Source organism: Scophthalmus maximus, chromosome 20 (assembly GCF_022379125.1).
Source record: "Scophthalmus maximus strain ysfricsl-2021 chromosome 20, ASM2237912v1, whole genome shotgun sequence".
Classification (NCBI taxonomy): domain Eukaryota; kingdom Metazoa; phylum Chordata; class Actinopteri; order Pleuronectiformes; family Scophthalmidae; genus Scophthalmus; species Scophthalmus maximus.
In genome coordinates, this window is record NC_061534.1 from 1034885 (window position 1) to 1060000 (window position 25116).

General features: G+C 44.0%; 3 protein-coding genes across 7 annotated transcripts in view; 2 read left to right on the plus strand and 1 right to left on the minus strand.

Annotated features, from left to right (window-relative positions):
- Nucleotides 1–185: 185 nt before the first annotated feature.
- ptpa (protein phosphatase 2 phosphatase activator) lies at nucleotides 186–11181 on the minus strand. 3 transcript variants are annotated; one of them, XM_035608938.2, is made up of 11 exons: nucleotides 11136–11163; nucleotides 10582–10678; nucleotides 9569–9666; nucleotides 9286–9372; nucleotides 8987–9112; nucleotides 8612–8729; nucleotides 7786–7885; nucleotides 7333–7457; nucleotides 6879–6979; nucleotides 3697–3804; nucleotides 186–744 (listed from the first exon to the last, which is right to left on the minus strand). In XM_035608938.2, the coding sequence occupies exons 2-11, from the start codon at nucleotides 10604–10606 to the stop codon at nucleotides 670–672; spliced, it is 963 nt and encodes a 320-aa protein (XP_035464831.1). In that variant the 5' UTR covers nucleotides 10607–10678; nucleotides 11136–11163; the 3' UTR covers nucleotides 186–669. The 3 variants fall into 3 exon arrangements, with proteins under 3 accessions (XP_035464831.1, XP_035464833.1, XP_035464832.1); XM_035608940.2 differs by lacking the exon at nucleotides 3697–3804 and having other exon boundaries at nucleotides 11136–11181; XM_035608939.2 differs by lacking the exons at nucleotides 10582–10678; nucleotides 11136–11163 and adding an exon at nucleotides 10396–10551.
- crata (carnitine O-acetyltransferase a) lies at nucleotides 10732–17619 on the plus strand. Of its 2 annotated transcripts, none has more exons than XM_035608914.2 (14): nucleotides 10732–10909; nucleotides 12020–12316; nucleotides 12403–12521; nucleotides 12727–12780; nucleotides 12977–13142; nucleotides 14097–14286; nucleotides 14377–14555; nucleotides 14787–14887; nucleotides 15001–15123; nucleotides 15203–15325; nucleotides 15406–15541; nucleotides 15661–15723; nucleotides 15787–15942; nucleotides 16038–17619. In XM_035608914.2, exons 1-14 carry the CDS (start codon nucleotides 10883–10885, stop codon nucleotides 16251–16253), a joined length of 1950 nt encoding a protein of 649 aa, XP_035464807.1. In that variant the 5' UTR covers nucleotides 10732–10882; the 3' UTR covers nucleotides 16254–17619. The 2 variants fall into 2 exon arrangements, with proteins under 2 accessions (XP_035464807.1, XP_035464808.1); XM_035608915.2 differs by having other exon boundaries at nucleotides 15805–15942.
- Nucleotides 17620–18252: 633 nt separating this feature from the next.
- Nucleotides 18253–25116, plus strand: part of LOC118285330 (leukemia inhibitory factor receptor) — an 8148-nt gene continuing 1284 nt past the window's right edge. Inside the window, exons 1-17 of one of the 2 annotated variants that reach the window (XM_035608912.2) lie at nucleotides 18253–18369; nucleotides 18469–18654; nucleotides 19558–19709; nucleotides 19923–20076; nucleotides 20183–20467; nucleotides 20552–20675; nucleotides 21242–21378; nucleotides 21476–21621; nucleotides 21701–21854; nucleotides 21977–22038; nucleotides 22598–22823; nucleotides 23278–23457; nucleotides 23554–23655; nucleotides 23733–23909; nucleotides 24117–24245; nucleotides 24362–24455; nucleotides 24548–24614. In XM_035608912.2, coding sequence (XP_035464805.2) covers nucleotides 18585–18654; nucleotides 19558–19709; nucleotides 19923–20076; nucleotides 20183–20467; nucleotides 20552–20675; nucleotides 21242–21378; nucleotides 21476–21621; nucleotides 21701–21854; nucleotides 21977–22038; nucleotides 22598–22823; nucleotides 23278–23457; nucleotides 23554–23655; nucleotides 23733–23909; nucleotides 24117–24245; nucleotides 24362–24455; nucleotides 24548–24614 — 2259 coding nt within the window. In that variant the 5' untranslated portion in view covers nucleotides 18253–18369; nucleotides 18469–18584. The other variant, XM_047329572.1, reaches the window with a different exon arrangement.

The window sequence follows — 25116 nt, forward strand, 5'->3', positions numbered from 1 at the left end:
TGAAACTGAGAAAACCATCCAGTTAAGGTTGGGAGACCATATAAAAAACAAGAAAAGTTGAAATATATTAAATCAGGTTTGGCAGGTCACCAAAACATAGTTTTTAAAAACTAAAAATCTTAAGTTAAAAAAACTACAGTATTGTTTGTGTTTTGAATTTTGTGGAGGAAAAAAAAGCTGCAAAGCACAAACAAGAATTTATTCAAATAAAGTTTGTCAATTTACAGTGTTGAGCACAACTGAACTGATAAAAAAAGGAAGTGCTTAATTAAACCACAGGAAAAGTTGCAACTAAAATGAAAACATTTGGCCTTTGGAAGCAAAAACTATTAACAAAAGATTTCACACAGTCTTGATTTTATTTTCTCGCTCTGTGAACGAGTCGACTCGCGTCCTGATTGAAGTTTGAGGTAAATTCAAGCATGAACACACAAAAAGGAACGGAAGATTCTCCCCAAACCCTCAACCTGCTCTGCATTTTGTTGTGGATGAATTTTGAAGCTTTCACGACCACACGCGTGAACATGAGGGGTTTTGCGTGGTGCGATCTTTGCTACTGTGGTGTTTGCACGTTGAGGATGACGGAAGAAAAAATAAGAAAGGGGAGGAAAAGGATTTTGGTCTTTTCATCGTGGGCGTCGTCGGCGTTCGTTCCTCCGTGAGCGTCAGTCACGGGGTCACCGGCTGGATGGACAGCAGGCTGCCGAACTTGAAGTGCTGGATCACCGGGAACTTCTCCAGACACTGGGAACAGAGGGGGAACAGGAAGGAGGGACATTTTCACAAGATACATGGTTCCAGAAGCTTTGTGACAAAGTGCGAACTCGCAGTACGACTTGAGCTACTGTCGCTGGCGATGCTAGTCAGCTAGCGACGACATGCTAACGCTTTTCAGCCACAACCATCATTATTTCTTGTCAGGCCTCAAAGGTTGAGGTCAAACAATTGGATAAAATCTTTAGAATTTATTATTTGAAAGAAATATAGACCGAGTTGATATTAACTGACATTATTTCAGTGTTTTGCGCCGACTTTGAGTTGATTGTTCAGTCAAAGGCTTCATCTTCGCATAATGAAGTGAAAACAGAGCAAAGATGAAGCTCAAAAAGACCCACAACACCTTGTGCCAGAGCGACACCGGATCTCGTTGACCTTGACCTACAGGAAGTGAAGCCTTTCACTCCGAAAGTGTTCAAAATGTCCGTGGACCAGAGGAGGCCCTTGGTGCGCACGGACAGATTCGGGGGGGGGGGGGGGGGGGGGGGGGGACTGAAGCCTTCTGCTCCGTCTGTGTGGGGCGACACTGCTGCTGCTCACGATCATCTGGGCAGGAAACGGTGCCTCCAAGAACTTTTGTCTCAACAGATATTTAATGTTAAATGTGTGAAACAATCAAGAAAGTGTCGAAAGGCCTTTTGTTAGTTGATCGTTCATGTGTGTCAATTAAAACGTGAATCAAAGTTTAATCCAAGTACATTTACATCATTGAATGAAGTAATCGACAAGTCCAGTTCCTGTATTTGTTAGATCTTTAGTGCTTTACATTTTAAATATATTTTATACCATATTGTTTTAAAAAGAAATGTTTGGTAGTTTTCTTACCGTCAGAGACATTTTTTAAAGTTTCATTTTTCGGGGGGTCGGAAACTCCGGAGAAGTTTTGGACGCCAAAACGTAAACGAAGCAAAGGTTTTGACATTTTAAATCTAAAATATATTCATTATATATTTGTGGTTCTTTAAAGATTTGAATCTACAGTAGGAGCCACAGACGGAGAAGGGATGTCAGAAAGTCGTATTTGGCCTTTTACTTTGAAGGGTTATTTTTTGTTTTCAGAAAATTGTGATGAGCTATATATGAAAGATCTTGGTAAACTTAAAAGTAAAAAATTAAACAATAACTGACATGAAGTCTAAAATAAAACACCATTTCCAGGAAATTTAACAATCAGATAAATCAACTTCTCAATAACTTATTGTAACTGTTTTTATTTTGAAGTGTTTCCAACCTTATAGAAAGAGTCTGGTCTCATTCACTCATCTCAAGTGTTAATGAACTTGTAGAGACTTAAAACGAACGTAAGAGTTAAAAAGCAGACGTGATGTCGACTCCTATCGAAATATCTGAAGAAAGCTTTGTGTCAATGCAAGTTGTTGTTGTAGTTGTTTTTTTTACAGTGCACTGAAATGAGCAGAGGTGAAAAACACTTTTCTGAGTTGTAGTAAATAAGTCAGTAGAAGAAGTAGAAGTGTTTAGAGGCTGACAGTTGTGCGGCTGCCTCGTCTTTATTAACAACAAGTCCGTTGACCATCGTTTCACTGAGCACGTTTTGTCTTCTCACACAAGCATTCACCGTTTGATTCTGAATCAGCGACCGGGACTCCGACAAATCGACTTCGCTCGGACAGAAAGCGGAGGATTCTGCTTCTCTCTGCGCCTCTGGAACGACTCGCGGCCTGAAACCCTGTGTGGGGCCTGGAAAGGGGGGAGAGGAATGCGAGTCTGCTGATGGTTGCTCCAGGCTCGGAGGAGGAAGGTCGGGACGCAGAGAGAGGGAGGATTTAATGAAGGGAACGGCGAGGGGGGGGTGGGGGGTGGGGGGGGGCGGCAGACAGCTTGGCCCCTCAGCTCTTTGGGAAGACTCGCAGGCTGCTCTGGAAAACACAGGATGTGGGCATGCAGGCGGGGAAAGAACGAGCTTAGACATCCCCCCTCCAACCCCACCCCACCCCTAACCGCCTCACACACAATTCCTTTCTCTCGTTCCCTCTCTTAACCCTTTCCTGCCTCGCGGAGAGCGAGTCGGAGGGCGGTTTTCTTTGGTCACAGTCGGCGTTCGGCAGCGACCCGATTTCTTTAAATGTCAAGGAAAAGTGAGAAAACAGTTTTCCGTAATTAGGGTGAAGGATTACAAGGAATCCGATTGACACGGCTACGTTTAGTTCACCAGTTTCTTGGCCGTGTTGTGTTGGGTTTTTTTAATACGTGCAGCTGAAAGTGTTCGCAGGGAAAATATCACAGTGACGGCGAGGTGGAGGGACGAAGGGAAACATTATTTCTTGATGCAATTTGTCTTTGAATACTCTGAAAAAATCTGAGTATAGTACAGAGCCGAGCTAACGGCTCTGTGAGGTTGTACTTGGTCACAGCCATACTTTGAGCTAAATGCTAACATACCGCGTGCTAACTTGCCAGCGCTGACAAAGCTAACATGCTTGTGTCTAGCAGAGTATATTGTTAATCTTGGCCACCATCTTAGATAAGCATGCTAGCATTTTCTAAGTACAGCTAAGGCCGATGGGAATGACATTAGTTTTTTTAGGCCTTTGTTTGTGTATGAAAATATTGGACTATGCTAACGTCATGCTTCCTAGAGTATGAGTCCTTAAGGGGAGCTGGCGGGAAAGTGTAACCCGAAGTACCGCTAACATTAGCAGCTAACCATTAGAGCTAGCAAAGCACTCTTCTGTGCAGCAGGTAGCATCAGACCCATATCAAAACAGTTTAAATTTGGAAGGACGTGTAACTTCAAAATTAGATCAATACATTTCAGATTTATTTCCTTGGACTTGTTATTTTCTACCTAAGCTGTAATTTAAGATCTTCTCCCTTAGTTTTTGTTTGAAAACCTGTGTTTCCCCCTTTTCTCCAACAAACTATTTACTGGACGGATCAGTGAGAAGGACGACGCTGTACCTCGGCCTTGTACATTCTGACCAGACCCTGGTTGACTTTGGACCAGGAGGGAACGGCGCTGATGTTCCACAGCTGGTTGGAGTGTTCGGCAAACGGACCCGTCTTCATCTACAGAGCAGAGAAAGAAGCGATGAAGCTGAGTTGAAGGAAGTGAGACATCATCTCTAACTTAGAGTAAAGACAAAGTCCCACATGTAAACTCAAAGTGACTGGATTTCATTGGGTTCATCGTGTTGCTGAGCTTCAGTCATTATTTCATTTACAAGACTTTAAATGGACCATAATGTACAAAATGAACATTAAGACTTGGAACTAGAGATTGAACCATAAACTCCTCAGGAAAATGTTAACTGACGTTATCAAGTCACGTTCGCATAGAGTCGCCCTCTGCTGGTCAGAACACAGATTACAGGCTTCAGACACTTCAGCATTGGTCAGTCTATGGCTACAACCAATATTTTTACATTAGTAATGGATCACTTGACTACTACTACGAATCTTCTACAGTTCTATGAAGCTTTAGATCATCATTCGTCTCATTGTCTTGGTTGTTCTGGTGCCAACATTTTAAGAAGCTAATGATGACATCACTTCCCCTTTCACATAAAAAATTCTCATTTCGTAAATTTAATTGCGACCGAGCAGATTGTTGTTCCTGGAAATCCCACGAGGAGCAGAAATGAAATATTATATAAAAATACTGGAATCAAACGTGAGAGTGTTGGTTCAAAGAAACAAGTAAAAAAAAAAAAATACACAGAAAAAAAAAAGAACTGTAGAAAGTTAGATGGACTTTAAACAAATGTATTAAATTTATTAATGTATGAATGGCATCGGGACTCTTTTTCCCACCATTTTCTCCCAAGAGGCAGAGGAACCCAAACACAGCAGACCCCGGGGCATCAATCTAACAACCCTCTCCTTTTTCCATCCCCCCATACGAACCTTCTCCCATCCCCTTAAACCACACACACACACACACACACACACACACACACACACACACACACACACACACACACACACACACACACACACACACACACACACACACACACACACACACACACACACACACACACACACACACACACACACACACACACACACACACACACACACACACACACACACACACACACAGCTCTAGACACTTTCCAGGGCCTCGCATGAGAACGCATGGGGGAAGGGCATTGGAGGAGGGAGGAGAAGGGGGGAGGAGACAGACCGTACTCCCTGGAGGAAGGAGTGATTCACAGCAGCATGTGGTGAAGGAAGTGACTCATGTTGAGGACGACGCACAGACGCACGCACGCACACTGGAGCCTTGTGTGTGTGAATTAAAATAAGAACACGAGTTGAACGATCCACGTGTGTGTGTGTGTGTGTGTGTGTGTGTGTGTGTGTGTGTGTGTGTGTGTGTGTGTGTGTGTGTGTGTGTGTGTGTGTGTGTGTGTGTGTGTTTGTGAGAATAGCTTGGGTGTGTGTGTCGTTTTTTTTTCAGGCCTTTCTGAGCAACAGTAAACTAAAGTTGAATAAATAAAACTGGAGGTCAAGACTGAAAATGAGGTGAAACAGAAACGGCAGGTTTGTTGTCAGGACAAAAAAAAAAGTTGTTGACCTGATGAAGACGAGACTGTGAAGTGGTTATTACCTCCCGCAAGGTGGTTATGGTTTATGGATTTACACATTTAAAACCATTAGATCCAGATTCTTATTTGGATCCAAATCTCACACACACTCACAGATATAAGTCCACTAAATATGTCAGATTTATTTCATCAAGATCCATGAACGTGGACGTGCCGGAGAACCCGGAGAGAACCCGAGCAGACACGAGAAGAACATGCAAACTCCTCACAGAAAGGCCCTGAATGTCACAAACTCCACTTTCCTTAGGCCAAGATGAAATCTTCAAAGGCCTTGTTCTGTTGTGTAACAGTAACAAAAAACCAAAAGATTTTGAATCAGAATGACTCAAAAAGAAAAAAAACAATGAATCGTCACACTGAAGAAACTAAAGCCATTTTTCTGCGTAAAAAAATTACTCAAAACCTTGATTAATTTTCTTATTTTGGCTCTATAACTCTCACAGCAAAGACACAGATAAAAAAGTAGAACAAAGTCAGAAAACTAAATACATAATGGATGGATGGATAGAAGAGGAGAACCAGGGAAACTACACACAACAGCAGCATCCCTCCACCAACAGGACGAGGAGAGAGAGAAAAAGGAGTTGGAGGAGGTGTGTCTGAGTGGAAGGAGGAAAAGGATGTAGCTGCTCCACCGACGCCCTCCCCCACTTCCCTCCCCTCCCTTTCCTCCTAAATACCAGAAACAAAGCTCAGGGTTCCTGCTCTGGCTCCCGACCAACAGAATCCATCCACCTCTTCCCTCCTCGTCTTCCTTTCTCCGGAACAAAACACACATTGAGCTGCATCCAGATCCAGAAGACACGATATTACATGTGTACGTTCAAAAATATATAGATCAGGTGTAGGTGGACGAGCTCTCGGTCAGGCCACGCCCCCAAATATACGTCCTGTTATCCAAATGTGAGACTCAAGGCTTCTCAACTAATAAAATAACTAAAATAAAAGAGGACATGAACTTTTTTAATTTCCATTATAAATTTTGACATTGATTGTGTCTTTCTCAGCTTTAGTCTGTTTGTTTTCGTTCTAGTATGTTATGATATTTCAAAATTCCAGACTTTTTCCAGACTCAAATTTCCAAATTTCCTTTTTTCAGACCATATTTGACATCCGAGTACAAATAGCTAGATATTTATCAAGTAAATATTATTATATGAATAATTATTCTAAGTCATTTTATATAATATTATTATAGAAGTTAATATTATTATTTTTAAACATTTAAAAAAACAACTGTTAAACATTTTTACATTCTGTCCGTTAAGACGTCAGTCTGAAATCACAAATATTTTTCGGGACTTATCCAGACCTGGAAATTAGTAAAAAAAAAAAAATTCCATACTTTTCCATACTGCGTAGCAACCATGTAAATATGAAAAACTTGTATTTCATTGCTGCCCATTTTGATGTGGAGGACATATTGTTTCTCATGAGACTTTTTCAGGTAAATTGTTGTTAAATTCCATTTTTTAAAAACCGAACAGGATAATGTGATGAAACTTCTCAGGTGTGTTTCGTCGTTCCCACCTCGTTGATGAACTTGATGCAGTCCAGAAACATGTAGTCGTGGTGATGCTCGTTCACGACCCTCTCGTCGATGAAGTGTCGAGGCTCGAGCGTCGGGTGATCTGAGGGAGGAGACGGAGACGTAAGCGCACGTGTTCACCACAAGGTGTCGCCGTTCACCCCCCCCCCCCACTACATGAGCTCATACTGTAGAGAGAAGCAGGAGTTGGTATATTTATTTATTCATCAGAGTCGTGTGATGTCGAACCTGATGCTTTTATCACTTTTAGTACAGTTCCATAGAAACGTCTCCGTCTCGGTACATTTAGGACAAAGGGACAAACTTTAACCACACTCTAAATTCTAAGAGTCAGGACAGAACCTTTCACATCTGCCACTTTGGTTTGGAAAAGCCTGAAGCTCTAACCAAACGAGGCAGGTGTTGATCGGTTCAGTATAGTTCTGAGGCTCTTACCTACGAACTGGGAGCTGCCCCAGATGAAGGGCAGGAACTGGAAGTCGTCCAGCCCCCACACACCTTGGCTTCCGGCCGGCTCCATTCTGTAGGTTCTCTGCAGCTTCCTCATCACCGTCAGATACCTGAAGAACACACACACAGCGAGAGAGAGCAGGATATTACAACTGCATTAAAGTAAAGACAGAGGGTAAATTATTTAATATCTGTCTACAGCTCATTGTAAAAAAAACACAGACCTGACGATGGACGATCAGATATATTTGACTGAGGTACGAAACCAACGGTCAAAGGACCAACCTCACAACTACACTCAACATTCTGAGAGTCAGGACAGAAATTTTCGATAAGCTTGGTCCAAGGAAACTTTCACAGCTGCCACTTTGGTTCGGACCAAACAATGCAGGTGTGAAAGCGTCTGGACCACAGTGGTTGATCGACGCAGCAGCTCACCTGTTAAAAACCTTAAAAACAATCGCCAGTCGATCGTCTCCCTTCAGTGCTCCGACCTTACAGAGGCAGCAGAGGAACGCAGCGAACGCAGCTTCATGACCTGAGAAGACAAACACACACACAGAGAGAAGATCTTCAAAAGTCTGCATGTGGATCTTAACTGTACTTCTGTTCCCACCAGCAGGTACTTCTTGAAAAGCTTTTACCATCCAAGAGTTTTTTGTGAGGGAGATCATGTTTTCACACCTGCTCGTTTGTTTGTTTGTTTGTTTTTAATCATTATAAAATAGGATGTTTTGTTTTTTTACATTTTCACCAATTTTTCAGGAAATAATTATTCGATTTTGATGGGGAAAAAAATAAATCTGTAATTCAGGGGGAATTAAATAAATGTTTGAGATTTGGGGCTTATCCTAATACAAATCCTGACTATATATATATATATATATATATATATATATATATATATATATATATATATGCATTTTATTGATCCCAAGCTGGGAAATTCCAGAATCCAGTGTTTTTAATTAAACCTTAATCATTTGACACAATGGACAGTATGATTTCATGATCTGCATTGTTTTATTGGCTTATCTAAAAAACGGCAAAGTTCCAGTTGAGTTTCCCTTTTTTTGGGACTGAATCACCAACCACCTTTTGAAATGAACCAATATGAACAGAACTAGTGACGTTGCAGAGTACCACTGCGCCACCTAGTGGCCAAACAGTGATAGTATATTTGTGGTTCGGGACAAAAACGTTGTGTTTGTTCCAAACTGTGAATCTGGTGTTGAGTGTAGAACTACAGTGACGAGCATGTTACCTGTTCCGTAGTCAATCCTGGTGGGGTTCCCCACAGACTCCTTCAGGTAGGTGGCGATCTCTGCGGCTGCGGCACATTTATCAGCAGGGATCACTGCCGACACCAAGGCCTCTGCTTCCTACACACACACACACACACACACACACACACACACACACACACACACACACACACACACACACACACACACACACACACACACACACACACACACACACACACACACACACACACACACACACACACACACACACACACACACACACACACACACACACATTACTTTCTACGAAGAGAGAACATGGTGTGTGTGTGTGTGTGCGTGTGGTGTGGTGTGGTGTGTGCGTGTGGTGTGTGTGTGTGGTGTGTGCTGACCTGGTCTAGCTTGCCGTACCAGGTCCTGTAGGCCTTGTTACCGAAGCGGGACGGTTGATCGACGGGAGGCGTCTCGTTGATCCACCGGTCCAGAGTCTCCAAGAGGTCGAGTAACTTCTCCACTGTCTGTCACACAAGACAACAGTGACTGTAGAAACACCGGAGCTTAGTTCACAGTATATTGTTCACAGACTTTTCATGATGTCCCCATTTTTAATATACATCTGGTAAAGTTTGTCTCGATAATAATTATTCCAACACCCCAAGAAACAAGCGTTTAATTAAACTCTCATACACACCTCGGACACTTTATATTCACACCCGAGCTTCTTTCCCTTCAGAGCTTCGTTCAGGGTCAGGACGAAGCCCATGTAGTCAGCATACGCCTGGAAAAAAAAGAAAAGATTTCTTTGTTAATATGAAAATTATGAAGCAAATGCATAAAAGTCAAGAAAAATAGTTAGCTTGATGTTCCACTGTGGAGGAGTTCACATGCAGACACCCAACAGTTCCCACAATCCCATCACAACTCTGAAAAACTGTTCAGTAATATGAAATATGCAGCCACAGGCTGGAACCTACTTGAGATCGTTTCCACTTGCCCATGTCGGGCACCATGCGGATTTCTTTCTGGGGCTCCATGAAGGTGACTTCAGCTGCTTCGTCCTCAGGAGTAGATCCTAAAAAAAGTTTTAAAAGGAATTGAAGCACAATTCAGAAATGGAATAAAGTACTGGATGTTGTTTTCTGGCTGCTTTCAGCATTTATTTATTGGACCTAATTTCATAAAATTTCTGTTCTGATTGATGTTCAAAGATGTCGTGATCAAACCTTTATGATAAAGAAATGTAATTGAATTAAGTAATTTTCTTTTTCTGCATTGTTTATTCCATAACTTACGCACTGATACCGATATATGTCTAGAAAGGCTCATATCGACCAATTTTTATCGTGCGGCGGACTATTATTACTTATATTTTTTCATTAAAACTAGTTGCCGATTAATTTAGTAGTCAATTACTAATCGATTAACTGTTGCTGCTTGAAAACCCAGTTACTTGGTGACTCAGACAACAATATGAAAGAGCAGTTTAATAAGAGGCTCAATAACTGGAACAACATTAATACTTGACTGTACTGGTCACGTGGGCGTTTGTACAACTTTTAAATACAGCTCGTGCTCGTGACGCTCCTCGTGAAGGCAGCGGTGCCTAGAACCTGTCCGAGGCAGTCTGATCACACACACACACACACACACACACACACACGTGTGTACACACACACACACACACACACACGTGTACACACACACACACACACACACACACACGCACACACAGCAGCGGAGTGGTTTTTAAAAACGAGCACACAACAACCACGACAGTGAACGCACACAGTGGGGGACTAACTTCACACATGTCCCCGATTAGCTTCGCTCGTCTTTAGCCTCCGGCGCTTCGCTAACAAACGTGAAGCGAGTCCGTGGATTGTGTCGTGAAAGCAGGTGTGTTAAAGCTGCTACACACACACACACACACACAGCCGAGCATCAGTAACACAGAACACACACACACACAGCTGAGCAGACGCTTTACCTGACTGCTGCTCTGCTTCCGCCATGGCGCCGCTTCATGCTCTTCTTCGTGGGCTTTTCTGGCTCATTTAAAAACAACCGCGGCTCCCTGCTGACACCTGCTGGACGAACACGTGAATCACACCTCTGGTAGCCGGAAATAAGACGGGCTTCATCGTCACCTTGCGGTACCCGGATGCTCATGACAACAATTAGAATAAGTAAATAAGCACCGGGACACCGGTTCACATCTGACCCCCTCCCCGTCACCGCGGACCTCGAGCCCGGCAGGTCGCACCGGTGGGCGGTACCTCCACAGCAGAATGTGGGGCATTTGCAGCAGAACCGTGGTGAGTTATTGCAGTTTCGATATCAGCCACATTATCACCACTCGAACTTTACCCGACTGGACTCGAGGCTCGACAGCTGCTTCTTGTCGCCGACACGAAGCAAACTCTAACGATATTAATGTGTTGCGTCATGAGTCAGCGACACTAAGCTAACCAGCTGGTGAATGTTTGCTAGCTAGCAAGCTGTAAGGCTAGTTAGCTAGCTACTAGCAAAACATGAGCTTACCGAACTGGGTCAAAGGTGATTCTGTGCTTCGCCAAGTTTAAAAATAACCGAACGACCCAAAGGACAAAGTGGACAGAGACGTCATGATTCATGTCACGTGTCTGGAGAAAGAAGAGTAGATTCATCGTTTAATAATAAAAAAAAGTGTTCTCAACGTTTTTCTTTGGTTTATCTTCAGCTTCAACGATCATAAAGGTACAAAAACTCTCACCACATTCTGAATACTTGACTCGAGGCAACACCTTCATACCTATGATCATTTGTATTATTAAATACACGGTTTTTTTATTCTTTTATCTGTGACCACGTGACCACGCAGGTGTTAACAGGAAGCGGGTTGTCTGCTCTGCAGTCGGTTGCCTAGTTACACACATATAAATACAAAATATATGATTATAAATACGACAGAAGCTGCTGCCCCCGCGACCCGACCCCGAGCGGTTGAAGATGATGATGATAATAAAAAATATTAGTGAATGTGAAATATTTTCATATGAAGAAAATAACTGGATGTGTTATATTTAAATGCCAAAATTCACAACGAGACACAAATGATTAATACTTTGTTGTTGAGCATGTCATGAAGATAATGTATTAATTTGTACGAACCATAATTGTTCAAAAAAAATTGTCACCTGTAAAAACAGTACAAATGATTAAAAAAATATATATTGTCGAGCGTGTCATGAAGATAATGTATATTGATTTGTCCGAACCATTTTTGACAAAAATTATGTTTGTCACCTGTAAAATATGAACAAAAACAGTTGCCATCTCTTGCAATAAAGTTGCATAAAATAAAAAAATTATGCTGAGTGGACTTTTCCCGTAAAACAGGAAGTGTTCTTTTATTTAAATATTTGTCTTTAAATTTTTTCTCTCAGGGGAAGTTGGGGATGGCGAAACCCTGTCGCCTGGTGAAACCAAACCATTTGATGAAGCCTGTGTCGGCGACCCGGGTGTCGGGCAGGTACCTGAGCCACCAGCAGGGCCTGCCCCACCTGCCCGTGCCCCCGCTGCAGCAGACCTGCGAGCGCTACGTGGCGGCGCTGGAGCCCATCGTGGAGGAGGAGGAGCTGCAGCGCACCAGGGAGCTGATGCAGGACTTCCAGAGAGCCGGAGGCGTCGGAGAGAGGCTGCAGAGAGGCCTGGAGAAGAGAGCCCGTCGCACTGAGAACTGGGTGAGCTCAACGAAAACTAAACTAAAACAATTGTAATTACAATTATAATGTGGGATTATATGACTTTTTTATCTTTTGATTGACAGTTGTCGGAGTGGTGGGTGCAACTCGCTTATCTTGAGTACAGGCTGCCCGTGGTGGTGCATTCAAGTCCTGGGCTGGTTCTACCTCGCATGAACTTCAGTGATAAACAGGGACAAATAAGGTGGTTACACACAAACACACACACTTAATATATAAAACATTTAAAGTTTTGATAAAAGATGTTTCACCACTTTTTGCCACGATATATTACCAGTTCTGGTTTTCACTGCGTTTTTAATAGTGTAACCACAGAGGGAAAATATCTTTATAATATCCTAAATATTATATTATAACACAGTGAATAAATCCTGTTCTGTGTTTTTCAGCTTTGCTGCCAAACTGATCGCAGGTGTTTTGGACTTTAAGACGATGATCGACAAGTTAGTACTGAGCCTCAAATGTTTTGCCCTTCTACAATCCTCATGTGAGCTTTTTGTTAGTTTCCATGTTCTGGGAGTGAATCAATACTTTTTGATGAAGCTACAACATCACAGCATTGTACAGTACAGAACAGTAGTCTTGTTTGTGTGTCAGACTCTGGATCCTCGTGACATTCCCTCTTATTCTTCTCTGCAGTGAGACTCTTCCCGTGGAGTTCCTGGGAGGAAAGTCGCTGTGCATGAGTCAGTACTATGAAGTTCTGTCGTCCTGTCGTATCCCCGGTCTGAAGAGAGACTCGGTGGTGAACCACGCCAAGGGCTCGCCGCCCCCCAGACACATCACCGTCGTGCACAACTTCCAGGTGAGGAGCGCCGCCGCCCCTCCAGGCCACAGGAGGGGCTTCTACTACGAAGCCAGTTTGACTTGAACTCGTTGTCTCTTGGTTGGTATCGGTGACATGTTCAGTCATCTGGGTTGAATCACGAAGAACAAAATGTGACGGAGACCGTGGATGTCTTAAGCAGAAGTATTTTCATTAGAGATCAATATTGTGGAGACTTCTGGTTTACAGTGTATGATCGTCCCAAGACAATCTGCCTATCTGAGTTCTCTGTAGGTTTATTCACCCATCTCACTAACACAATAGCTATCTCCATAGTAACACTCTGTATTTACCACTACGTGTCCTGCACAAATTCTGTGACTTTAACGGCCCGAGAGCCTTCAGCTGCCCGCCGACTGTCTCGGCCTGCCACAGATAACATGACCTTGTGTAGTGCATGAGAACACCGTTCTTTGCAGTTTCTCAGGAGAGGAGGGAGATTCCTTAACACAAACTATTCTGGACTGGGACGTCGCCCAGTGGAGCGAATTCCTCCACCAAGGCCCAACAGTCTACTTATGGAACCACTTATAAATCTGCTTCATCCGAATTTTTTTGTTTGGATCTTCACCAAATATCACACACTCATAGAATCAGGCCCCTAAATATGTCAAAACATTTTTTTTTATCACAACACAGGAATTATTTACAGCAAAATCTGTGAAAAATACAACAATAAAATTGTCCTCATAAGGAACCAGATAAATCTGGATCCACCCCTTTGTCCAGATCCATGTCAGAACGTAAAGCCCTCTTTTCATCCAACCAACCAACAAACTGACGGGTATAAACCCAGCTGAGCCCTTAATGCCACCTGCCTACCTCTGAGATCAACTGACGTGAGCTTTAATCAGCTACTGTCGCTAATATCAGGTTGAGCTGTTAAATATTTGCCAGCTACAGTCGACTGATCTTTTCTCTGTGTGGAATCAGTTCTTTGCGTTGGACGTGTACGGCGGCGACGGGGTGCCACTGACGGTCGAGCAACTCCGTGTTCAGCTGGAAAGAATCTGCAGCTCCTCCTCTTCGCCACCGCAGAGCGCCGACGACGTGGAGCCCGTTGGCATCCTGACCACGCAGCACCGCGACTCCTGGGGGAAGGCCTACCTCAACCTCGTCAAGGGTGAGATCAACGACCGACACCGAGCTACTTAAAACTAAAATTACAGTACGTATAACTATAGATCTGTGTGTTTGTACCCGACATGTCCAGACAAGACCAACAGAGAATCGGTGTCCATCATCCAGAGGAGCATCTTCGCCCTGTGTTTGGACGGAGCGATGCCCCGAGTGTCTGACGAGATGATCCGCAGCTCCGCGGCCGTGCAGATGCTGCACGGAGGAGGCAGTGAGTGGAACAGCGCCAACCGCTGGTTCGACAAGACGCTGCAGGTGAGACACACACACACACACACACACACACACACACACTGTCCTTAGCCGTTATTATAATGTGTCCCACAGATGTTAGATCAGATTAGTAAACAAATGTTTTGTTGTCACAGAAGAAGCTTCTGTTCCGTCATTTTTATAAATTTAAATCAGATTTACACATCGTCCATGTGTAAATTTTATCCAGGTCGTCATGCAAATGTTTCTGTTTTGTTTTGTTTGTTCTCTCAGTTTATTGTTGGCGAAGACGGAACGTGCGGAGCGAACTACGAGCACGCGCCAGCCGAGGGCCCGCCCATCGTGGCCTTGATCGACCACGTCGTCGAATACACGTGAGTAAATGGAAGATTATTTAGAGTCTGCCAGTGTATTTTTGTAAAAAAAACACGATTTCATTAAGTGCAGTTAATGTTCGCATCTTCTTTTCTCTCTCGTCTGGTATCAGGAGGAAGCTGGAGACGGAGACGCCTCCCTCCTCGCTGCCTCTGCCCAACCCCCAGAAACTCCACTTCAACATCACACCTGAGGTGAAGCGGGACATCGAGGAGGCCAAGCAGAGTATGAACATGTGAGTTTCACCAAGTATATGTACACATGATACATGTTCACACAGAGTCTCACTGTCATGAACGTGTCTCCTGTCGCAGCCTGGCCGAGGACCTGGACGTGAGGGTTGTGGTCTTCGGCCACTTCGGGAAAAGTGTCCCAAAGTCCCACAAGATGAGTCCAGACGCTTTCATCCAGATGGCGCTGCAGCTGGCGTACTACAGGTGAGAGAGGTCGGACGGACACGTGGACATTTGTGGAAACTTAAAGACAGTCTTCGTCACCGTCTCTCTACTCTTGGCAGGATGTATCAGCGCTGCTGTGCCACGTATGAAAGCGCCTCACTGCGTATGTTCCGACTAGGACGTACAGACACGATCCGATCCGCCTCCGCTGCATCCGCTGCCTTTGTCAAGGCCTTCGACGACGCCGGCAGACAGGTTGGACGAGACGCTAAAAAGTTTCCAACAAGTTATATCGTGTGGTTTGTACGAACAGTCAAATTCAGATTTCCAACAAATTGTGGTCGTGACCTGTCGTCTTCCCGTTCACTTCACAGAACACAGAGAAGGTGGATCTGATGGAGCGAGCTGTGCATGCTCACAGGTCGTACACCAACATGGTGAGTCCAGTCTGCTGATGCGTACTGTACTTGGAGTATTTAACACCTTAGTGACTGAACCAGTTCTCTGCCTCCTCGCAGGCGATCAGCGGCCAGGCGATAGACAGACACCTCCTGGGCCTGAAGATGCAGGCGGTCGACGAGCAACTCTCCACGCCCAGGATCTTCAGAGACGCCGCCTACGCCAAAGCGTTACACTACCAGCTCTCGACGAGTCAGGTAGAGTGCAGGACCCCCGGCGGTTGGAACGACGAATACAGTCCGTAAAATGTTTGCTAACGAACTCACCTCCACGTCCTGGCGTCTCCTACCAGGTCCCATCCCAGACGGACTGCGTCATGTGCTTCGGTCCGGTCGTGCCCGACGGATACGGCGTCTGCTACAACCCCATGAGCGACCACATCAACTTCTCCGTGTCGGCGTTCAACGCGTGCGAGGAGACGGACGCTGCACGTCTCGCTCGGACTCTGGAGGAATCTCTGCTGGACATGAGGACTCTGCTGGACCAGACGCCACGAGCCAAACTGTGAACTGGCCCCCCTCTCTTCCTCCTCCTCTTCTACACCGTCTTCCCAGCCTCCTCTCTTCCTCTTCTCTCACCCCAACCATTCGATCATGGCCACCCAGGCGGAGTCCGGTCCGGTCCAGTTCCCCTGGAGTTTTCTTCTTCTCTCACTATGTAAAGTGCCTTGAGATAATAGTTGTTGTACAGATGAAAAATTTATTTAACCAACCTCTTCACAGACGAATGCCACAGGTCTTGTTTCCGTGACGACTCCCTGATGGGGATTAAGTAGCTGAATCTCACACCTGAGCCAGTATTTTTGTTTTTATAAAAGTTTGTGAACGGAAAAATATCTTTCTCATGATCATTTCAATCAACAGTTCTCAAGCTGCAAACAAACGGTTTTAATCGCTGGTAAATCGAGATGTGGTGTTTAATATCGGTGACGTCACATAACAAGACGTTGGAACTTTTCTGTGCCTCAGAGACCTTCAGTGTCTAGAAACTGCTGCGTCACCGCAGTGAACTCGCTCAGTCGATTTTTCTGACAAGTTTTCGTTGACACAGCACAAGTTACATCTCAAAACTCTTCCACGTCGTCCTCACATATAAATCATGTGGCTGCTGAACAATCTTTCTCATATTGAGCACTACAGGTGCACGTTAATAATCAGGATTAGTAGGTTTGAAGTAGGGCTGCAACTAACGATTATTTTCATTATCAATTAATCTGACGATTATTTTAGTTGGTGAATAATTTAGTAGTCGATTACCAATCGTTTAACTGTTGCAGCTCTAATATGAAGATTATTTTGTTGTTTGTATCGATCTGATCTTCCTTTTATTCTGAAGGTCGGTGCCTAATTTATTTTTAATATTAATGTTTCCGAGTCATTTCATCACACAAAGTGCTTCAGTACAAAGTAATCCATCGCCTCGGTGCATTAATCTGTGGTTAGAAAATATCAATATTTCCTACCATACCACACCTGCCTCGCTCTGAAGCTTCTTCCCGTCACCACAATGAAAATCTGTTTTTCATTTCTTCACTTTTAAAAGCTGTTTTAATTTAAAAATTTGTTTTTTTTTTAATCGTGTGTAAAATGCAGAATCACACGACCCGTCCTCAGACTGAATCGCCTAGTTACTAGTTACGGACAGTTTCTTTTCGTTAAAACCTCGTTTGTCGTGTACGACGGAGAATTTACAGGAGGTTTAACAGAAGGGATGTAATTATTATGATGAAGGTAGAAATGAAGATGATTATATCTGGAGGAAAGTTGTGTGATAACAGGGGTTATATATATGACTGGGGAGCAGAGTTGTGGAGATGATTGGTGTTGAAATTGTTCAACCTCCTCCTGAAAAAACATTAAAAAATAAAAAACTTTTGTGGTTGAGTTTTTCTTTGGAAGTTTAACCGTTGCACCATTTTTCCACCTTTTGTCTTTGACAGTTTTTCCTAATTCAGTGATTTAAAGTTGCAAAAGACTCAAAATGTCACGTTTTTCCCACAGGGATTAATCCCACAAATAATCCCTGGATCCAGATCCGTGTGGATCCGACCCAGAACGCGACCACCTGTGACCACGGACGAAGCTAAAAAAACTATACAAGACTATAAATATAATGAAACTGACCATGTTGGAATTTTCCCAAAAGAAAACCATGATTATTCGAATAATATTTGTCTCTTTGCGACAATACTGTCTGTTATGAAACGTTGGGCGGATTCAGATGTACACATTTTGACACATTTTTACTAGTAACTTTGTTTCGAAGAACAAATGTCTTTGTAGTAGACGTCTGGGCCACATGATTATATTTGTCCACATCCTAAAAGGATTCGAGGAAAGGCTGAATATTGTTTTCTTTGTGATGAACATTCCCAAGTAGTTCTCAAGACTCCCGACGTGCAACTGAGATGTACTGAGAAACTGAAACTGGTCCTGTTCCAAGTCTGTGGAAAAAGCTCCTGAGTGTTTAGTAGGAAGCTTTTTCTGATCTGACTCAGTCCACATGGATTTCATCATCACTACAGGAAGTCTGTCCGGATTCTCTGGAAGGGAGTGTTGTTTCAGGGGGGCGTGACCTGATGTTGACTTCGTCTCTGTGTCTGAGAACGGCTCCACATTCACTCTGTGAGTATCTCTTCATTATAACTCATGTATAAAAAAGACTGAATGAAGAAGATCTTATTTTAATGACGCTGGACAACAACTGGATCTTTGTTTCCACAGCTGGATTATCAGATGTTGTTGAAAGTCTTTTGTTTTTGTGGTAAATGTTCTGAATCCATGAAACTTCCTGACGACAACTCCAACAAGAAGAAGAAGAGATTACCTTCAAGATTATAATGATAACATTGTTGGTTCTGGTTTCACTGATCTGCACGGGCACACAGGATGGAACCAGACCAGACGATGGTGAGTGGGGGTTTTCTGCAAACTTCTCACAGTCTGCAGGTACAAAGAATATCTTCATGCTGACAGAACAGCTGATACTATAGTGTATTATAAAACAAACGTGAATTAACTGTATGCAAATTACAATGGACATTAGGAAAGGATATATGCTTGTAAGTACATAAGAAGATTTCCTGTTATATATTTTTTCGGATTACAATTTGGTTGTTGTTTTTTATTTGGCTTTTTTTTCCCCTATAATTAGAGCTGAAGTGCTGCTGGTAATATGAATAAATACTGTCTAGTGTCAGTCGTACACCGACTCAGAACAAGAAGCACAAATTCATTTTTAAAGGCTTGAAGGGACGAGAACAAAATGTCTAAAAGATCGTCGTCACTTAGGGTCCAATACATTCGCATATGTGATGTAATGTGGGACACTTCGCTGCCATCACTGTCTGGACCACCATCACGACACATTCAATTTGTGGAAGACAAGTTTTCATAAATTCGATGCGCTTCATACAATGACAATAAAGCTCTTTAGTCTTGAATCCCGAGTGATATTTTTCCAATGTCACCAAAAACAACAGATTTTTCGAACCTTTGTCCTCTTGAGCATCATCCTCCTCAGGAATTCAGATGCAGGAAAAGGAATATTTAATAAACAGAACAAATATAAAACACAATGTGCAAGGACGAGAGGGAAGGCAGAACCCATCACAAGCAGGAAAAGGAGAAAGCATAGAAACAAAAGAGTTGTGAAAGTTCTTCACAGGGGCAGAAACACGACACCTGGGTCTTGTAAATCCACCTGTAGTGATGTAGTCATGTTAACCACTGATGTATGACGGCGTCACTCCTGACGTCAGTCCGTTCCCGATGAGGAACCTTCTTTTACACTGTAACATGCTCCTTCCTCAGGTGTTTCGCTCTGTGGACCTCAGAATCTGAGGCTTACCTCCTCGGCCCAGACGATCCTGTCGGCGTGGGAGGACGACCCTTCGTGCTCCGCAGTGAACGACATGCTCGTCTACGAGCTGGTGGTTCTCAGAGCAGACAAGCAAGTACATCACGTACGAGCTGATTCGTGTTACATCCCAGTTGTTGACTGACCCACAACGCTTCACGTATCCAACATATCTTGGATACGGGCGCAACCTAGATGTTTTGGCATTATTTTTAGGAGCCGTCACCTCATCCATCTTTATTTACAGTGTTGGCAACCCTCTAACCATCTCCACACACGGAACAGCCAAACCTTGAATTTGTTTATGAAAATGTTTCAGGAGGAAGTCGCTGTGACGCCTGACCAGATAGGATCCACTCACTTCTGGAACTGGACGTCCCATTTGGCCTTGGAGTGCGTTTCCCACTCGGTCAGGCTCAGTTCCCGATACAAAAACCACGCAAGCCCGTTGAAACTAGAAGAGACTCTCCCAGGTTAAAGTCTATGCAACTCCCTATTTTCACTAATCACAAATATCCAAGCTCTTGCGATTATATTCGACGCCCATGGTATTCATTCAGACTCTTGTGGCTGTTACAGGAAAGGAAAACTCAGCAGAGCCGGAGGTTTACCCACGAGACAGAATAATTAAGGTCGGCAGCAACGTCACCTTCTGCTGCGTCCTGCCGGCAGGACAAACCTTCGAGCGCATGTATGTGACGGGTTATAGCACTAATGTGGACGCTACCAAGATCAGCAACCGGACGTACGCCCTGACCGTCCACCTGACCCAGACGACCAGTGTCATTTGCACAAATGTGAAATGTAAAGCGAGAACCCAGCAGCAAGAATCAACTGACAACGGGGCTTGTGCTTTAATTGGCTGTAAGTCTGATCGAGTCTTGTGCTGATTTTTTGAGTTTTTAAAAGTCTCCTTAATAAAATACTGTCTGTTTGTTTGGTACTCAGACCCACCGGGTGATAAGGATCTTCGGTGTGAAACCAGAGATCTGGAATCAGTCGCCTGTCACTGGACAGTAGGAAGAAACACGCACCTGCACACAAATCCAACAACCTATAAGCTTCTTGGAAGGTATATGATATTACTTCCTTCTAACTCCACACCCCCCACATTGTTTCAGTTTTCACAATCCCAGCTGACTCCTTCCCTGAAGGTTTTTATTCAACCGATGGCTTCTCCGTGCCTGCTGCCCTGTGAGACAGTTTTCATGCACATGGTTTGAGCTCAATGCTAACAACAGCATGCTAACAGGCTGATACCATGGTCGCCATCTTGGTTTACCACTGTCTAGTAGTATTTGTTTATTAGCACTGAACACATACAGTAGTACGAAAAACTAACTGAGTGATCATCAACACTGCCATCCCTAGAACCCGCTAGGCTGCTTAGCGTTAGCCAACCATTGAATAAAGGTTGCACAGATTCAATTATCTGATTTATTACAGTTGGGTAAAAACAAATCAAGTTACAAATGATCCAAGAGAGGATCATTGCTGATTGTAGAAATAAAGAAAAAGTGAATCCACATCAACATGTGGTCCTGTTAGTTCGTGCAAGAGACATTAAGAATCAAGCCATGTCTAGGTTATGTGTCTAATGTAACTAGCAGTGATGATTTCTGGGCTTTTGTATTTCAGACATTGTGCCGGCGCTTCTCCGGGAAGATGTTCTCAAAAAGTGCGTGTGAACGCCAGCGAGACAACCTGGACGTTAACGGCACAGAATGAGCTTGGGACGGTGGAGCTGTCGGAGAGAGCAGACCTGACAAGAAGAGGTGCTCTGATGTTCACAAGTGGAAAGCTGCACTTCACAGCCCCGACATATTTCTTGTGAATGATTCAAGTCAGATTGTCCTGTGTCGTCTGTCTCAGTTTACATGTTCGCACCGGAGGGAGTGACAGCGTCCACCGTGAACGCCAGGAATGTGAGCCTGGAGTGGAGCTGGACGGTGAAGCGGTACAATAACCTCAACATCACGTGCCAAGTAAACGTCAGGCATGGTGGAACAGATGCCACGGTGAGTTGTCCAGAGAGAGGAGAAAAGTTTTTGAAAACTCCCTCCCTCTGACGTCATCCCTTCCCTGTCACGTTCCCAGAGCGAGGACTTTGGAGTTGGCCTTGCTTCTGCCGTTTTAACTGGCCTGATGCCAAAGTGGACTTATAATGCGTCCGTTCGATGTAGAACAATGGAACATTCCTGGAAGTGGAGTGAATGGAGCACAGCGTTAGTTTTCCAAACAAGGGGCGATGGTAGGTGTTGGAAAAACACAAACAACAAACTTTATAACACGTAATGATGATTTGATAAACATACATACAGTTACACTGTAAATCAAAGTGATTGAACCGATAGTGTTTGTGTTTCCCGACAGTTCCAGATGCACTTGATGTGTGGATGCAGATGAAGAAAAAACAGATTACAATCTTTTGGAAAGTAAGTCAGACGAGTTGGTGCCAGCATCATTTATAAAGCTTCTACAAGTTATAGTCACAGTTTGGGAGCAATTAAAGGAGACATAATCAGGTTCATAATTTTAATGTGGGTTATTACTATAAAGAGGTTTTCATGCTCTAATGTTCAGTGAACAAATCAGTTTCCTGCAGCTCCTCTTTCACAGCCTCTGTCTGAAACATTTCCTGTCTCCTGTTTTCTGCACTTCTGTAACATTGCGATGTCACAATGTTTCACTAATGTTGCTCCTAAAAGTGGTTGTTTCAGTGGTCGACTTTTTAGAAAGCAAGAAACCTGAGACTCAGATCAATCACTTAATATTTACATCAGCAGATGTTTTCTTCCCTGTATCAGTGACTCATGAGCCTGGTGGATTTTTCCCCAACACCACTCTCATAAATGATTTGCAACAATCCATTAAGCAGTGGAAAATGATTTATTAACCAGGAAAAAAGTCATCATTCTATAAATGGTTTCTTAGTGTAAAAAGTTTTTTTGAAAATTGGAGAACTAAAGTGCTGGCGTTGCCTCTCTTCTACAGATGCTGCCGGACAACCAGAGTCATGGACACATTATAGATTATACAGTGACCTGGGCAAAAAAGACCACTGAGACGGAACGACGCAACACAACCACCGTGGATCACAACGAGCAACGCGTTGTTCTCAGTGTGGACACCACCGACCAGTATCTCGTCACAGTCACAGCGAGGAACACAAACGGCAGCTCATCACCATCGACCATCACCACGCCGCACTTCAATCCAGGTGTGATGCTAATAGAGTTAAACTGGGTGTGAAGCTAACAGAGCTACACCAGGTGTGATGCTAACAGAGCTACACCAGGTGTGTGATGCTAACAGAGCTACACCAGGTGTGATGCTAACAGAGCTACACCAGGTGTGTGATGCTAACAGAGCTACACCAGGTGTGTGATGCTAACAGAGCTACACCAGATGTGTGATGCTAACAGAGCTACACCAGATGTGATGCTAACAGAGCTACACCAGGTGTGATGCTAACAGAGCTACACCAGGTGTGTGATGCTAACAGAGCTACACCAGGTGTGTGATGCTAACAGAGCTACACCAGATGTGATGCTAACAGAGCTACACCAGATGTGTGATGCTAACAGAGCTACACCAGATGTGATGCTAACAGAGCTACACCAGGTGTGATGCTAACAGAGCTATGATGATATACATAACATTTTCATTTTCAGACACCACCAGGCTGAACACGTTTGGGTTCACCGGCAGCAACGGCAGAGTCAGTCTGTCCTGGTCTGCCAGTCCTGCTGCTCGCTGTGGCTACGTAGTGGACTGGCATCCGACCTCAGATCCTTGGATTGTGGACTGGCTGAAAGTTCCTCCTCATGAAACTAACGCCACGATATTTTCAAGTACATATTCAAGTATTCTTTTGGTTGCTAAACGGTTGCACCTATGAGATGCTTCCATTTCTTTGTGTTACAATTCACTTTTTTTCTCTGCCGCAGAAAACTTCCAAAGTGGACTGAGATACTCGTTTTCCATATCCGCCTGCACCCAGGCAGCTCCGGTGCTGCTGGAGAGAGGAGAGGGCTACGTCTGGGAGGAGAGTAAGACCACGTTTACTCGTGGCACTTTGTTCAACAGTGTTTTTACACATGGTCACATGTAATATATGCTTTGCCAGAAATCCAAGATGGCCTCTTTAAAACACTGACGTGGAAACAGAAGGGTTCAGACGTTGAGGTGTCCTGGCTTCCGATATCTCCAACCGAGCAGAGCGCCTTCATCCAGGGCTACATTCTGTATTGGTCCGACAACAACAACGACGACAGCCACAACGTAGTCTTCAATGTGAGCACAGGTACAGTGACCCTCATGTATTTTAATATAATATCTGGATGAAACGATGTTACGAAAAGCGAATAACGCACGCCTAGCGGCTAGTCCGATACGCTCCCAGCCGCTCTTGTTGTTACTGAAGAGTCGCCTTCATGCAGAATCTGCAGTCAGAGAGTTACATACAAGACTTATTACACATTCTCAATGTTGTCTGACTCTCTCGGTTCAGACCTTCCTGGCGCCACCAGCCTCAGGGCAAGAGACCTGAAGATCGGCTCCTACAGGTTCACAGTGAAGGCTCAGACGGCGGTGGGAGAATGTGGCACCACGTCATTAACTGTCACCTTGAATTCACTGAGTATGTTTTATTTTTGTCTTTTTCACTTCATCTTCAGACCTTGTGTAGAACTCTATTACTTAATTTGATGGACTCCTAGCTGTTCCTTATCTGAGCTGTTTGTCTTCACTCGACAGCTGATAACCTGATCACGGCGACCTTCATTTCCCTGGTGGCTGTTTTCAGTCTCCTTTCCCTCGTCACTGTCGTTTGCTACAGACACTGGGCGTGGTGAGTCGGCAGCTCGTTGACTTCCCTTGCACTTTGTTTCCCGTGGCTCTCTGAATGTGAATGTTGAGATTTACATCTTCATGCCTTTTCAGCATCAAGCAGAATGTGTATCCTCCGATCCCAAAGCCACTGTTGACCGACAAGTGGCTGAAATCAATGGTAGGTTCCTCAATGCGATGTCTGAAAGGGACACTCCACTCATTTAACACATGAGAATTGGTTGTAGCAGTTGTATAATGTCTGCTGTTGCTGTAGAGGAAGTTTTCAATGTCATCAAGGTTGATCTCCGATTTTGTGTTAGAGATTTAGGATTTTAGGCCTAAAGCGAAGGGTTAGGGTGTTCTAATGACCAATGCCCCTGAGTTGCACTGTGGGAAATGTAGGATTCAACATTTCTTGAGTTTAATGTGCTTCGAGTTTGACCTTCTTCTTTACCGCGGCAGCGTTGTGGCTATGTGGATTGCCTTCGCCGTCCGGTATCCTGGTCCCAGAGGATGAATCCTAATAACTTAATGACACCGAGACCTTTTCTTTAGCACAATCGTGAGCTTGACATTTATATGGTTTGTTTTGAATGTCTCAACTACAACTACAGGATGCATCGCAGTAACTTTGACGATCCCTCTCCCTTCGTGTGTTAGCTTGGTGAAAGACCAGTACA

Coding starts and splice junctions, on each gene's coding strand:
- ptpa (XM_035608938.2), bottom strand. CDS start 10,606: ATGGCGGAAGCAGAGCAGCAGTCAG. Junction 9,667..10,581: donor GGAAGCAGAGCAGCAGTCAG/GTAAAGCGTCTG, acceptor AACTTTTTTTAG/GATCTACTCCTGAGGACGAA. Junction 7,886..8,611: donor CAGGATTGACTACGGAACAG/GTAACATGCTCG, acceptor TTGTCTTCTCAG/GTCATGAAGCTGCGTTCGCT.
- crata (XM_035608914.2), top strand. CDS start 10,883: ATGTGGGGCATTTGCAGCAGAACCGTG. Junction 15,542..15,660: donor TCGACGACGCCGGCAGACAG/GTTGGACGAGAC, acceptor TTCACTTCACAG/AACACAGAGAAGGTGGATCT. Junction 15,943..16,037: donor ACCAGCTCTCGACGAGTCAG/GTAGAGTGCAGG, acceptor GTCTCCTACCAG/GTCCCATCCCAGACGGACTG.